Genomic DNA, 17,303 nt, shown 5'->3' on the forward strand with positions numbered 1-17,303 from the left:
AACCATTTCTGTCGCTCTGGGCTCTGCAGCTGTACCCCAGTGGTCGTGAGAATCAAGAACAGCCTTCACAATGTCGCCATCCAGAGATGGGGGACAACGGGATTGAGTCGCACCTCGTTTCGTCCTCTTCGTCTGGTGACACTGGACTTTTAAACGGAAGATATCCTGCACTCCATGTTCTTCAAATCCATCAGATTCGGCAAGCAGATTGCTGTAGGACTCTGAGACAAGTCTATTCCCAATGGTCTTAGCAAACGGGTCCCTGCTGAGAGCGTCAGCCACTTTGTTCTTGGTTCCTGTGATGTGCTTCAGACTAAATGTGTAAGGAGCAAGCTTTGCAACCCATCGTTGTTCGCAGGCATCGAGTTTGGGTTTGGTCATTATGTATGTGAGTGGATTGTTGTCGGTCCATACTGTGAAGGAATTACCCTTCAGTCAATGGCTGAATTTGTCACACACACTCCACTTCAGCGCCAAAAACTCGAGTCGATGAGCTGGATAATTTTTTTGAGAACTGCTTAGGGTCTTACTTGCAAATGCTATGGGCCGTGCTTTACTTTCACCAGCCGGTACTTGTGACAATACTGCACCGAGCCCGTGCAAGGAAGCATCCGTCGACAGAATCAGGGGACGTGAGAAGTCGGGATGTGCGAGGACCACACAGTCCAGCAAACTCTCTTTAAGACTGACAAAGGCGACGTCACACTCTGGAGTCCAGTCATCAGGTTGGAGTTTCCTGAATGTTCCTGCCTTACCATTTATTTTTTTCCTTCCTCTTCTCTTTTGACCAGCAGTCAGAGAAAAAAGTGGTTTGGCAATGGAAGAGCAGTTGGGGATGAAATGCTGGTAGAAGAACACCATGCCCAAAAAGGATTTGATCCTTCGCACTGAAGGTGTACAGCCGTCATCCTCCATGAGATCAGACCTTGACATATTGGATATGACCTCCACCTTCGCAGGGTCCACGGCCACTGCGCTTCCATCTACGATGTGACCCAGAAACTTGACGGACGATCGCAACAGGTGACATTTTTTGGGACTTAACTTCAGGTTGTGCTGTCGCAGGCGCTGGAATACCACCTCCAGTCTCTGTAGGGCCTCCTCTTCAGTCGCTGCAAATACGAGGAAGTCATCTAGATAACATAACAGGCTACTGAAATTCAGATCCCCAAATATACACAACATCATGCGCATGAAAGAGGCCGGACTATTGCACAGTCCTTGCGGCATCCTGTTATACTCATGCAGGCCTAGCGGTGTGGTAAAGGCTGTGTATTTTTTGTCCTCTTCAGCCATGGGGATGTTGTAGAAGCCGGACGTTAAGTCCATGGTACTGAAGTAGGTATTCCCTCCCAAGGAAGCCAAGCAATCTGACTGGTGTGGAAGGGGATGGGCGTCCTTGAGTGTTCTCACATTCAGCCAGCGGAAATCGGTGCAAATCCTCAAGTTTCCATCCTTTTTCCATACCATCACTAACGGTGAGGCATAGTCACTCACAGACTTCCGAATTATCCCTTGCTCCTCCATCTCTGTCAAGACTTGATGTAACTTGTGGTAGTAGGCGGGGGGTACTCTCCGGTAAGGAAGGCGGAATGGCCGATCATCGGTAAGTCGAATGCGGTGGACAAAGCCCTTCGCTTCACCACAGTCCATTCGAGCAGCCGCACTAACTTTTCCTTTCCTGAGTAGCTAGTCTGACAGTGCTCTATGTCAAGTTTGCCAAGACCAACATCTTGTAGTCTCTGTTTGAGATCTGAAGGACTGATTGGAGTGTGGTGCTTGCCTAGTAAAGTTTTGTCAATTTGACAAGAGCCTTGGAGGAGTTCAAAATCTTCCACAGCTAAGCAAGGGGACACATCTGCAAGCTTACAGTTTCTCTTCAGTGCAACTGGTCTATCAGACAAGTTGGTGACCTTCATGGGGACCCACCTATCACCCCACAGAGGTGTCACAACACGGCCAATCATGATGTTACGTGGCATGGACCTGGATGAGGTCGGATCAACCAGCACAGTGCTTCCTGGTGACGTAGCCGTATCGTTAGGCAAATTGCCCCAGACGAGGTGTTCTTGCATCGCTAAAAGAGTTACTGACTGCTTGAGCTTGACTGTGCCTATCTTTTCTGGTAACTCCTCACCCCTCCAACGAGATGTATTCGCCATGAGGTCCAAGAATTGTTCACCCTCTGGGGATGACAAGGGACTGCAAACAGAGATAAGACGCCAGTAATCATCACTTGCCTTCAACTGGTGCATGAGAAACTTGATCACATTTGTACCGATGATGAGATCATCTCGCTGGCCTGGCACCACCAGAACTGGAACGATACAGCTAATCCCATACACCTTCAGTTCGACCTCATACATACACTTCGGTTTAGTGAGTTTTCCTCCACACCCAATTAAAACCACTGCCTGTGTCATCGGTCTTGGTCCTAACCAGATTTTTTCACTCAGCATCTTTCCTTCTGCTTCTTCACTGAAAGTACAGGCCATAGAACCTGAATCAAGCATTCCTTGCATCTGGAACATATTATTCACATTGACTGAAGTATAAAATAGTTCATCATATGGCTCAACTCTATGCGTGTTCTGTGCTATTATCTTCACACCAGCCGGTGCTGCACTGCACACTTCCAAATAGCACTGTTCTAATTTACTGTCACTTTTGAGGGATTGATTGTCCTCACCCACACGTCCCCCCTCCCAATGTGGGTCAGTTAGTTTAAAACTTGCTGCTCCTGAGGTGGATGTCTAATGTGACCCTCCCGCACGGGAATGTAGTTTGGACATTCTCTCTTGAAATGGCCAGGGTTAAAGCAAGACCAACACAAGTGGTCCCGCCTGCAGTGCACTAGAGTGGTGTGTTCCACAGACTTGCACACCTTGCAGGGTTTTCTCTGTGACTGGTCAAACGGGCGCTGTCTGTACATTGGCTGATTTTTCAGAGCCAGCGCCTGGCTGTTCTGGGCGAGTGTGTGGTCAAGAAGGCCAATCAGAGTCTTTAGACAATTATCATCAACCTGAGGAGTAAAGTTGGCACTCACTTCGGTCTGGACAGGAGGCAACTCTGGGTAGCTATGTGTAGACACTTCCTCAGACACAGGTGTTTGGATATGAGCGGCCACATGTTTTACTGGTGCAAGACAGTTTGCTCTGGCGTTCAGCTGTTCTCTCATGTCAATGTGATAGCGGTCAACGTGCTCCTGTATTTCACCAGCAGTCCATTTATCTGGCGCTTTGAACCGCAGTACTGCAGCAAGGGAGGGATCTGGACAATATTTGACAAACATCATTTGTCAAATATCCTCATATTGATGATCCTCTCGACGGGGATCATCAATATGTCGCCCCTGCCTGCTCAAGCCCTCCTCTGCTGCATCAACAGCTTTGTTAAGGCGGATCCAGTATTCGACTGGGTTCTCTCCTGCTAGAGGCACAGTGCTATAAAAGTCTGCAAGAGGCATACTGGAACATGACACACCACTAAAATGCTGTTTCAGTAAGTCAGTAATAACTTTTGGGTTCTCATGAGGCATCAGTGATGGATTGCTACGGAGTGTTATCTTTACAATGTCTCTAGCTTTTCCCATTAATCTAGACAACATCTCCTGATGTTGCTCTTCTACACGTATGTTCCTTTTTCTCAAGTATGTGTCCATGAGTTCTTCCCATTCATGTACCGAGAGCTTGTCGGACCCATCCCCTCTGTACACAGGAGGCTATCTCACATCGGACTGCATGACTAATTTCACACCAGTCAGGTTAGGCGTGGAGTCAACGAGCGACTGGCCTGCACCTGAGCTCTGAACTCGTGCTTGAGTCCCCTCAATCGTCTGACTCTCTCCCTTTAACTGAGCTGATATAGATTGTCCTACTTGCTGGGCGATGTGTGTGATGAGGTCACTCAAAGCTGGGTCACTCCTGTCTGGGATGGTTGAAAGAGAAAAAGTCGGTCCATGGGTAATGGGCGTGTGAACAGGTAGACAGGTGGGAGTAAAAGCTGGGGAAGCTACATTGCCTGGGGCATTAACTGAATGGGTGGAGCTGAGAGCTGGTGATCCCACAACACCTGCACTTGGGACTGAAGATTCAGACAGCCGCGCCCCCCCTCCCAAAACCAGCAATGTGAGAATTAAACATATGTGCCCCCCTCCCAAAACCAGGAATTGGAGTATTAAACAGCTGTGCCCCCCTCCAAAAACCAGAATCAACAGTTCGGACAGATGTCCCATTGACAAAATTGGATTCCATCTTTTCTTATCAAAATAGTTTGGTTAATGTCAACAAAAGTAAAACAAATATATATATAACCATTGAATTACATTAACAAATGGAAAGTGCTTTTTTTTTTTTCTTATCTTTCACTTGACACTTCTTTCCTTTTTTTTTTCACAAAAAAAAATTCCTTTTTAACTTTCCATTCTTTGTAAATAAAGATAAATAATACCAAATCTCCCTTTTTACTGGGACAAAGTCACTTCAATGAAACCCTCTTTAAGAAACCTTAATTTGTTGTTGTTGTTGTTCTGACTGACGTTCAATATCCTCCGGTGATCAAACTGGTGTTGATCCACGATGTCATCCGGGTCATGGCACCAATGTAGCCGGTTCGAGTCTGCGTTGTGTAGTTGCTTCGAAGACAAGAGGACTCTGTGGTTGCCTTTAGCCGAAACAGGTGGCGTATTTATTTTTACCTGTATGAAATATACAGGAAACAGTGCGGCAGCGTTAACACAGGACTCAGCAGCAAACCAGTTTCCTCACGCATGTCTCAGCAACGAGTCAGTTTAAATGAACAAAAATGTTATATGAAACATATAACAGATGTTACCTGGACGCCGAGATGAGCAGTCGCATTTTTTTTCGCTCCCGCTCGGGAATACAATCAACCACTAGGATAATACCACACTTTCTCTTTTTTCTACTGTGGATCACGGATTTATATTTGAAACCACCACGGATACAATATCCTCTTGAAGATGAGAGTCGTGAACGCGAAATGGACAATCACTGCGAATTTTACCTTCTCGGTAATTCATCGACGAAGCACCTGGGCTTCGGAGGTAATGTGATCCACTCTCACCTCACAGCGGATCGGAACAGAAGAAACAAGCCCCTGACTGGAAGGATAGACCGAAAAGCTACAATTTTACTATTACTTCTACTCTCAGGAGACACTGAACTAAACCCTGGACCAATAACCACCCGGTTAATGTTGTCTCACCTGGCGAAGCCTAGCAATGTTGTTGCTAACGACGCCGAGGAAGCTAGCGTAGCTGCGGGACCTCGTCGGAGCTATGCTAAAAACATTAGCTCTCCACCTACGCCAGCTCCTACTTGTTCACCATCACACGAGCTCACCTGCGATCCAGCGGTCGGCGGCACGACGGAGGACTTCACCCCAAACATCGGTGCGGTTGGCGGCCCAGAGATGGAGGAAGACTGCTCAGACACCGGTGAGGACAGCGGCTCAGCGGCGGACGGCGTAACGGCTTCTGACGACTCCCTGGCCACCATTAAAATCGGCAGCGCGGAGGTCCTCCTAACTTCTCCCGAAACCTTGAGGGTCATCACCGTGTCACCTGGACCCCCCACGGCCTACACAGGTTTCGGGGGTCTCTTCGTGGATCCATGGTCTTTGTTCTCAACCTCACCAAAACCCGCGAAAACCACATCTACCCCCACCACTCCTACCTGGGCCCCCCTCCCCCTCTTCAACCACGCCGCTCCCCCATCACCTGGACGACGAACAATAGGCCACTCTCCCTCTCTTCCTCCCCCAAGTCTTGCCACAGAAACCTCAATAACAACCAACACCCCTCCATCTTCTGGACAGTACTTCTCTCCAACGGACTCAGATGTTGTCTTTGGTTCCGGTGGGCTACACATCATCCATCTTAATGTGAACAGCCTCTCTGGAAATAAACTCGACCAAATCAGAGAAATGTTCCACAACAATAAGGTAAAAATCCTGTGCTTCTCCAAAACTAAATTAGATGATAGTGTTTCAGATTCAGAGATAGAGATAGAAAACTTCTCGGTCATCAGAAAGGACAGGAATAAACATGGTGGTGGTGTTTGTATGTATATTCACCAGGATATTAAATACATAACTCGCTCTGATCTCAACCACAATACCCTTGAATCTGTGTGGGCAGAAATCAAATTCACTAACGCTAAGTCGGTACTAATAGGGACTGTATACAGTACCCCTAATCAGAGTGATTTCTATGGTGCCCTGGAGGAGTGCTTAGCTGGTGTAGAAAACATGGAGATTATTATAACTGGAGATCTGAACACAGATATTCAACGCAGAGATGCGCCTGTCTTCAAATCTTACAGCAAATTCTGTAATCTGCATGCTCTTTCCCAGCTAATAACACTCCCCACACGGGTGTGTGTTTCCACCCAGTCAACCATAGATCTCATCCTCACATCGGACCGGCATAATATTAAAAATAGTGGGGTCATGATCTGTGGTCTTAGCGACCACTATATAACCTTCTGCACGCGCAAAATAACTAAACCTAAAGCCAATGGCCACATAACAGCTCAATCCAGATCCCTTAAAAAATACAACAGTGATAATTTCAACCTCAAATTAGATGAGTGGGACTGGTCCCCTGTGCTCACGAGCAACCTGGTTGAGGATGCTTGGGATCGCTTCAAAACAGCGTTCCTAGCTATACTAAATGATATGGCTCCCATGAGAACAGTCAGGATCAAAGCCCGCTCTGAACCGTGGATCAATCCAGACCTATTAGCTGCCATAAAAGACAGGGACAGAAAATATTCCGAATACCAAAAGTGTAAAACCGAAGTAAATGAACAACCCAATAATAATAACCTCAAATCACTCCTTTCAACGCTCAAAAAGCAATGCAATAAATTAAGAAATAAAACAAACAACCTGACTAAATCCTTAAAAAAAAAATTATATCAATGACAAAATAGAGGAGAACACAAATAAGCCACTTGAGCTCTGGAAAATTCTCAACAACCAGCTTCCTGGATGCAGCCAGAAACTTAAAACCAGACTAACCAACATCAACATCAAGGAGGGTGACGCCCTCATTACAGACAAAATAGAGGTAGCAAGCAGACTTAACATCTTTTTCACCAACATAGCCACAACTCTCGTAAACAAGCTATCCCAACATTCTGGTCGCTTTGGTGTAGAACACATTAAAGCCTTCTACAGAAAGCTAGGAGTAGTCAACAACAATTTCAAATTAGAAATGGTCTCAGCTAACGAGGTGCTTAATAAATTGAGCGCGCTCCACCCAAACAAGGCCACCGGCCTTGACAATATCCCCTCCAGATTCCTCATGGACTCTGCCACCACCATTGCCCCAATAATCACTCATATAATAAACCTCTCAATCAAACAAGGCCAAGTACCCAAGGATTTCAAGATAGCAAGAGTAACCCCCCTTTATAAAAAAGGAAGCAAATTAGAACCTGGTAACTACCGACCTGTTTCTATTCTCAGTTCCATTTCGAAAGTAATGGAGAAAATAGTTTATGAACAGGTTGATAGATACCTTGCTACTAATAAACTAATGTACAAATTCCAATCCGGCTTCAGAACTAACCACTCCACTGACACATGCCTTCTCTATCTGACCGACCACATCAAACATGAGGTGGACGTTGGCAAATACTGCGGCATGGTCATGCTGGACATTCAGAAGGCCTTTGACACCGTTAACCATGCACTGTTGGATAAGCTCCGAGCAATCGGATTCGACGAAACCTCATCAAGCTGGATGCAATCTTACTTGGAGGGGAGGAAACAGGTGGTAGAGGTGAATGGCACCATGTCCCCTCCCCTCTCAGTAAGCTGTGGAGTCCCTCAGGGGAGTATACTAGGACCTTTACTGTTCCTAATATACGTGAATGACATGCCATCAGCATGCCACTGTGAATTGTTCCTGTTTGCGGATGACTCGGCAAGGACAAGTCACAGGTGGAACAAATCCTCAGTGCTGAACTCCTCAATATTTGCACCTGGCTCGCTGACAACAAGCTATCCATACACTTAGGTAAAACGGAATCCATCCTATTTGGGTCCCATATCAAACTTAAGAAGGTCAGTGACTTCACTATAAAAGTGGGTGACATTGTTATCCCCAGGAAGGATGAGATCACCTACCTAGGTTCCATTCTAGAGGCCAATCTTTCCTGTGATAAAATGGCAACCAAGGTGATCAAAAAGGTCAACCAAAGAACGAGATTCCTCTACAGAATCTCCTCTCTGGTCAACAAAAGCACCTTGAGGATTCTAGCGGGAACTCTCATTCAACCCTTCTTCGATTACGCTTGCACCTCCTGGTACCCCAGCACCTCCAAAACCCTCAAATCTAGACTCCAAACATCCCAGAATAAGCTAATCCGGTTACTTTTAGACCTCCACCCCGGATCACACCTCAATCCAACCCACTTCTCCAAAGTGGGCTGGCTCAGGGTGGAGGACAGAGTAAAACAACTTGCACTGAGCCTAGTCTATAAAATCCGCTACACCTCCTTGATACCGAAGTACATGTCAAACTACTTCCTTAACGTAAATGACCGCCATAACCACAACACCAGGGGGAGCTCCACAAACCACGTTAAACCCAGATTTTGATCTAACAAAGGTCTTAACTCATTCTCTTTCTATGCCACATCAATGTGGAATGCACTCCCAACATGTATAAAAGTAAGTGCATGTCTATATTCCTTCAAAACCGCTCTAAAACAACACCTCCAGGCAACTTCAAAACTTTACTAATAGCCTCCTCCATTCACATCCCATCTCCCCGGATTATAAACAACTCAAATGTACTTCTAATGTATATACTTGTTCTTATGCTATCTGAACTCACTATGTTCTCTGCTGGCTGTACATATCCTACTGTAAGACCTACACTGTTTCAATGTCAACATTTCTTTGTTGATGCAATTGTTGATGACTGAAGTTCTGATATCAACCAAAGGTCCTCATCCCACCCCCCGGATTGTAAATAATGTAAATAATTCAATGTACATACTATGATGATTAACTTGTGTGATGACTGTATTATGCTGATAGTATATATTTGTACCATGAATTGATAAACGTGGACCCCGACTTAAACAAGTTGAAAAACTTATTCGGGTGTTACCATTTAGTGGTCAATTGTACGGAATATGTACTGTACTGTGCAATCTACTAATAAAAGTATCAATCAATCAATCAATTCACATTTATCACAAAACCTATACATCATATTTACAAATACACTGAAAATGAATACACCACCGTGAAATGATTTATACAATAGGAAAATAAATAATAAATATAACAGTACAGAAAAATAGAATAAAGTTTTGGGAGCAACAGAAACATACCTGTATGAAATATACAGGAAACAGTGCGGCAGCGTTAACACAGGACTCAGCAGCAAACCAGTCTAAAATGGAGGGAAAACTTCAATGAAATGCCGCAGCCACTGTGTGTGTGTGAGCGAGAAACGCCACCGAGCAGTACACCAGCAAAAAGTTTGCTAAAACACTCAAACTATGAGTAGATCAAGTGTACATAACCATATCAGCAACAAAAGAGCACATTATAATCTCGTTTCACAGCCAAACACTTTAAAAACACTAGAGCAGAGAGAAACACTTACTTCCTCACGCATGTCTCAGCAACGAGTGAGGACTCAACGTCACTTCCGGAAGAAGGTAGGATTTCAAAATAAAATGACAAATTCTCCCAAAACGAACTATTTCCTAAAAAAACTGACAAAATAAAAGTGACAATGGATATTATAGAGAAATCAAATAAAACGTGAGGGATTTTTGGTGGAATGCATACAATATAAGTTATATACCTGCTACATATATATATATTAGGGCTGGGCAACGATTAAAACATTTAATCGAAATTAATCGCACTATTTCTCTGATTAATCGCGATTAACTGCATTGTATACGCAAAGCCCAATAATGAATTCAAAAGTAGTGTGTAGTGCACCATTATTGGAATATTCTCCCACATGAACAAAAGCGCCAAAACATTTGTTGTGCAAACACAATTTAAATCAGTCCTTGTTAAACAGTAGCAGTTAAATAGCATATTTTATGAAAATCAACTCAAAAAATGTAAATACAAACATTTAAGCTTATTGCCACTGCCAGGGTATTTAAGTTATCCTGTTTGTTATGGAAAATAAATATGATCTACATACAAATCTCTGAGCCACAATCATAACATCTGAACAGGCAATTTCTGAGGTAACAGCAGAAACATTTTTTTTATCAGGGATCTTATGTTTAAAAAACCTATATTATAGGTAGTGGGCTGTTTTAGGGAATTTTTGATCAAATTATCCGTAGTAGCAATATTAATAATGTTGTGTTTATTATGCGTAGTGCACTTAAAATAATTATGACCATATTTAGGAATTGATATGATGGGAATTTTCCGATTGTTTGCTTGGTGCTTTGATAAACTGAACTCATATACATGGTACTATTTGTGATGTTATGAGCCAGGGAAAAAAAGAACTACCCTACCCAGCATGCAACAGGAGTGACGAGCATGCGCGGTAGCCCGGTATAGGTTGTGTGGCCATGACGGCACCTTTTATGTTGTGATATGCACGCTCTGAAAGCAAACGTTAAGAACTCAGCCAACTCTCCTCGTCTGCATTATTCATAAATAGACAGACAACACAAATACTCCGCTGCTTCACAGGCCGCTGGATGTAGCCGGCAAAGTATTCCCATGCTAGCTAGCCGGTCTAGCAAGCACGCGTCATTCAATCCAAAACGGCCCGATCTATCCACATCCAGAATTGTCTGGCGGTCGTAAGTGATCCCGGAGTGACCACGCTGTAAGCCAGCCATGAAATTTGCAGAATTGTCCGGTATTTTTGCCAAATGTTCCATCTTTACCAAGAGCCCCTCGACGCCGAAGTACATCCGGGAGATGCCATCTTGTTAAGAAAAGGCGTTAACAAAATAAAAGCATGTAAACAACATACGCAAATGTGCGATAAAATAATTGTCGGCGTTAATAGATTGGTGAGTTAACGCGTAATTAACGCATTAATTTGCCCACCCCTAATATATATATATATATATATATATATATATATATATCCCCCCAAACATTTTGACTCGAGGGGTCGCATTGGGTTAAAAAAAATTAGGCCGGGGGCCGGGCTAATTTTTTTAACCCAATGCGACCCCCCGAGTCAAAATGTTTGGCGACCCCTGCTTTACATGATGTCACCCAAGCAGCGAAATCCAAAATTTTTAAGTTTAAACATTTAAATGATCTAAAATGGTAGAGTAAAATGTTTGCAAGCTAATGTTGGCATACTTGATGTACTAATCTTTTATTGTAAGCATGCTAACAAAGACGCAGTTAGCATGCTTTACGTCAGTGTTTCTTAGTGTTTCGCTCATTGCCATGAGCATCTACCCCTTTAGGGCCACCAACAAATATCTGTCACCAACGCGGTGCCCGCGGGCACCAGGTAGCCGGTAAGGACCAGATGAGTCGCCCGCTGGCCTGTTCTAAAAATTGCTCAAATAGCAGCACTTACCAGTGAGCTGCCTTTATTTTTTAAATTGTATTTATTTACTAGCAAGCTGGTCTCGCTTTGCTCGACATTTTTAATTCTAAGAGAGACAAAACTCAAATAGAATTTGAAAAACAAAGAAAATAATTTAAAGAGTTGGTTTTCACTGGTTTAAATAATGTATTTTTTTTTACTTTGCTTCTTATAACTTTCAGAAAGACAATTTTAGAGAAAAAATACAACCTTAAAAATTATTTTAGGATTTTTAAACACATATACCTTTTTACCTTTTAAATTCCTTCCTCTTCTTTCCTGACAATTTAAATCAATGTTCAAGTATTTTTTTTTTATTGTAAAGAATAATAAATACATTTTAATTTAAATCTTCAATTTTAGTTTCTGTTTTTTCGACAAATAATATTTGTGAAATATTTCTTCAAACTTATTATGATTAAAATAAAATAAAAATATTCTGGCAAATCTAGAAAATCTTTAGAATCAAATTTAAATCTTATTTCAAAGTATTTTGAATTTCTTTTAAAAATGTTGTTCTGGAAAATCTAGAAGAAATAATGATTTGTCTTTGTTAGAAATATAGCTTGGGTCAATTTGTTATATATTCTAACAGATTGGATTATAACCTATTTAAAACATGTTATCAAAATTCTAAAATTAATCTTAATCAGGAAAAAATACTAATGATGTTCCATAAATTATTTTTGCAATTTTTTCAAAAAGATTCAAATTAGCTAGTTTTTCTCTTCTTTTTTTAGGGTGAATTTTGAATTTTAAAGAGTTGAAATTGAAGATAAACTATATTTCAAAATTAAATTTTCATTTTTTTCCTGTTTTCTCCTCTTTTAAACCGTTCAATTAAGTATTTTCGTCATCATTCATTCTTGACAAAAATCATTCCGTAAAAGGAAAAAAAATGTACGACGGAATGACGGACAGAAATACCCTTTTATTTATATATATATATATATATATATATATATATATATAATATATGTATTTATTTATTTAAGGTAAATTGAGCAAATTGGCTCTTTCTGGCAATTAATCAGTACCCAAGAAGTAGCTCTTGGTTTCAAAAAGGTTGGTGACCCCTGATATGGGCTGTAGCGGAACTCAGTTGCAATACACTTTTCCACCACTTTTGGCAGTACTGACAATATCAATCAAACAGAAGAAGTCTGGAGTTAAACTTTGGGAGAATTTTCTTCAGCACAAAAATTATGACCTAAGTGGTGACGTAATTTCATGTGCAGTTACATTTTATTGACAGTTTGTTTAAGAAACATTCTGTTTATGTTATAAATTTAGCTAGTATTTATTTTAGCACAGTGTAATTGTTCTTAAATGTATATTTCATCAGATTTTATTAATCTTTTATGCAGTATATTTGATTAGAGATTATTGTTGTAATCAGCCTGACAGAAGCCTTGTTATGAATCTTTGTTATTAACACATGCTTTCATATCATTTGACAATGTGCATCCTGTTAAACTGTAAGTAAATTAGACATAATTATTCAACACAGACAAAATCAAGAATACGATTACTAATTCTGCGTTAATATTTCAGTGAGCCCGGGTCTCTCTCTAGTGGAAAAGTTAAGCCTTAAGGTCAAAAAGGTTTAGAACCCGTGGTTTACATGATGTCACCAACTAAGGAAATCCACGATTTCTATGTACAAACATAAAAATTTGCTAAAATGGTCCAAAAAAAATGTTAGCATGCTAGTATTAGCATACTAATAGGCATCCTTAAAGAAAAGCAATTAGCATACTTTAACTTTAACTTTAAAATGTCAACAAGTGAGGAAATCCATAATTTACATGTTCAAACATAAAAAATAGCTAAATTTGTAGGATAAAATGTTAGCAGGTTAACACAGCTAAAAGTCGTCCGCTTTAACCGCATAATTACACAGTATTTTGGACATCTGTGTTGCTGAATCTTTTGCCATTTGTTCAATTAATATTGGAGAAGTCAAAGTAGAAAGATGCAGTTGGGAAGCTTTAGCCTTTAGCCACACAAACACACGGTGATTCCTTGTTTAAAATTCCCGGAGGTGAAACTTTACTATGGATCAGAGCGGTCAAGCAAACATAGATCTCGACCGGATGTCAACCAGCAGGTTTCGGTGAGAAAATTGTGGTAAAAAGCCGCCTCTTACCGGAGATCAGCTGAACTTGCACCGTCCATAAAGCTGCCGTCAACTTTCCTGAGACACTGGCGTCAAGACACCCGTGGACAAACCCCTCTGACTATCAGGTACTATTAAACTCACTAAAACACTAGCAACACAATAGAAAGATAAGGGATTTCCCTAAATTATCCTAGTAAATGTTTCTAAAAACATCTGAATCCGTCCCAATGCAATCGCGTTTTTTTTTTTAAACTTATTTTTCTTTTTTTTTTCTAGTCTGTCGCTACCAATATCCTCAAACACGAACCTTTCATCCTCACTCAAATTAATGGAGAAATTGTCGTTTTCTCGGTCCGAATAGCTCTTTTTGTTGGAGGCTCCCATTAAAACAGTGTGAGGATGTGAGGAGCCATCAAAGGGTGACGTCATCGTCTGCGACTTCCAGTAAAGGCAGGACTTTTCTGTTAGCGACCAAAAGTTGCGAACTTTATTGTCGATGTTCTCTACTAAATCCTTTCAGCAAAAATATGGCTATCGCGAAATTATCAAGTATGACACAGAATGGACCTGCTATCCCCGTTTAAATAAGAAAATCTCATTTCATTAGGCCTTGAAGTTACAGGAGGTGTTTGGTAAAACATATCTAGTTGTTTGAGTGAGAAAATTCAAGTCAATGCTTATAAAGGCAAACTTTGTTTTGGCTTTTCTAGAAATCAGTAGTGAACAGATGTGAGTTAATTGCAAGATTGCAGCCAATGCCCAACATTTATCGACCTAAACAGTCGTTAAACAGCAGCCTTGAGGGGATTGAGGAATCCAATGAAGTTATACAAGTAGCTCATAAATAGTTAATAGACCTTAAGTGTAAATATCTGTTTTATTTGATTGTATTTACTCTATATATATTAAATAAGCGATTACCCCTTTTTTCTTCTTTCTCATTCGTGTGCGTGTACATTTCATGGTTTAATCCTCGACAAGAATCAAATGTTATTAAAAATACATGCAGTTTGATAATGACACTATTTTACTTCCACGTGCAAATCACCTTGTTAATTCTCCACGAAACTGGCTTTTATTTTGTTATGACTTTTATCCACAAAATAAACACATAATGTTTTTATTCAGTTTATTGATCTCTGTACCCAATGACTGTGACACTGTTTATTTAACAAGCATCTCCCTTACTGGGAGGTAAACACAATTATTACCACATAGCTCTGCACAAGTTCTGTTGTGTTTCAGACAACTGACACCTACTGTTACCCATGTGTCATAAATAGGGTTTTTTTTCTAATTTCCTTGCAGATCAACATCCTGTTGAACTTCACTGCAGGCGATGACTGCCCTTGTCCTGAAGAGCTACAGGAAGAACTAAATCGCTTCCACGAAGAACTCCAACTGCACTGTGGTGAGTCCACCAAGACAGACGTTGTATTGTAGATGACCACAAAAATGAGGAGGGGAAATATTCCTATGTATTAGTACATAGTGCTCAATATGTCAGGATATATTTCTGACGAGCCCCCTTAAAACCGGCTAACTGTTGAGCTTTATCAGCACAAGTCGTCTTCTCTGTGAAAATAAACAAGACATTTTGGAGGAGAGTTTGTGACTTAGGGACACATTTAATTGGTCAGACAATGTGCATTTAAGGGCTACTGAGGGACCAATTCGATTGGCAAAAATAAGCAGTGAAGTCGTGTGGATTGAACAAAGTTACGAGGAAACACCGAATATTTTTGCATGATCGCAACTTTGCAAAATTCCAGAGGCAATGGCTGTTTCTGACATGTACATTATATATTACACGTTTAGTGTGGAACCTCGATTTACGAACTTCATAGGTTCTTGGACGGGTTTTGTAAATGAACATTTTGTATAATGAAGCAAACGTTTACCCTAAGAAACAATGTAAATATAAAAAAATCCTGCCTCGACAAATGTCGATATCGTAGTGAAGGTTAATACAGTATTTTCTGGACCATAAGCCACACTGGCTTAAAAGGCGCACTGCTGATTAGCGGGTCTTTTCAGGTGTTTTTACATACAAAAAGGCGCACCAGATTATAAGGCGCATTAAAGGGGTCATATTATGATTTTTTTTTCTAAATTGAAAACACTTCCTTGTGGTCTACATAAAATATAACTGTGGTTGTTTGGTCCACATGTTGCATAGATTTTGTATCTTCAAGTCACTTTCTGACAGTTGCTTCAGGATGCGTCGTTTTGTGGGCGGTCTTATTTACGTGGCTCACCTTCGACAGCGTCTTATCTCCGTCGTCTTTGTTGTAGCGTACAAGGATGGGAGTTGAAGAAGTGTCAAAAGATGGAGCTAACTGTTTTAATGACATTCAGACTTTACTTAAATCAACAAAGGAGCAGCATCTCCTCATCCGTGGTTCTCTAGTGTAATAACAACGCCGGAAATGTGTCCCAAGAAAAACCGTCTGACCAGAAATAAAGTTCCGTGGGTGTTTTATGTAAAACCACTACACTTGTAGTTTGTAGCGTTTCCATCGTGAGATATAACTTAGAACTGTACGCTACTTTATATTTGAAATGGCATCAGCGGAGGACGAATTCCCCAATATAAGAAGATAGAGAAAAAGAAGAAGCTTATCGACTACGGCAACCCCACGTACAACAGTGGCGGACTTGCGCACATTTTCAGGACTTATGCAGATCTCAAATACACATCAGCAGGTACCAGAAGGTGAGAAAAGTTGGTTTTGCATAATATTGCGAACCAAAACGTCAGATAATATGTCTGCTAATGGGTGCAATTTTGCAGTCCTTATACACACACCATATTAATACTTGTATTCCTGACTACAGTAGCCGTAACGGGCCGACAGTCCATCAAGCGGTGCGGCTTCTAAGTCATACTGAAACATTTTTACAAATTTTTGAGTGTCGTGTGTAATGTTCTTTATTTTCAATTGAACATTTAAAGTTTTGGTGATGTTTACTGGCGTCATCTTGCAGTCTACACGTATCTCGGTGATACCTGTAGACTGTCACACTGGTCACACTTATTATTACACCATGTACCAAATAAAATTGCTTCGAGGTCGATAAGCACAACCAAAATTATTCCTTATATTAAGCGCACCGGGGAATAAGGCGCACTGTTGATTTTTGAGAAAATGAAAGGATTTTAAGTGTGCCTTATAGTCCAAAAAATATGGTACACTTTGAACACAATATAAAATGTTGTACAGTACTGTACTATATATTGGTGATACATAAGGTGATGAATTAACAGTTTCTTTATTGACAAGCTAAAGCAACAAGCTGCTGTCCCTCTCTATGCACTGATCTGCCAACACGCACACACAGAAGTCCCTTAGGTGCCCTAACAAACGATCAGAAATCACAAACATCTTTAACTTTAACAACTATTTTTGCTACAATAATAAATCTTTTAAAAAGTAAAATACACTTAAATTAAAATTGGGAAAGGAGAAGCTGACGAGAAATGAGCTGACAGGGGGAAAACGAAGGCGGGGGCGTGTGTGCCTTGAAAGAGGCGCCGTTAAATGAGAGTAACTCTTATACTTCGCTTTAAAGAGGTCTGTTTTAGCATAGGGC

General features: G+C 41.1%; 1 protein-coding gene across 2 annotated transcripts in view; it reads left to right on the top strand.

Moving 5' to 3' along the window:
• ryr3 (ryanodine receptor 3) overlaps positions 1-17,303 on the top strand; it is a 380,753-nt gene that overhangs the window by 221,386 nt on the left and 142,064 nt on the right. For both annotated transcript variants that reach the window (XM_061886489.1, XM_061886490.1), the window contains exon 39: positions 15,018-15,120. In XM_061886489.1, the coding sequence (XP_061742473.1) occupies positions 15,018-15,120 (103 nt within the window). The remainder of the gene's footprint in view (positions 1-15,017; positions 15,121-17,303) is intronic.

Source organism: Nerophis ophidion, linkage group LG24, assembly GCF_033978795.1.
Source record: "Nerophis ophidion isolate RoL-2023_Sa linkage group LG24, RoL_Noph_v1.0, whole genome shotgun sequence".
NCBI lineage: Eukaryota > Metazoa > Chordata > Actinopteri > Syngnathiformes > Syngnathidae > Nerophis > Nerophis ophidion.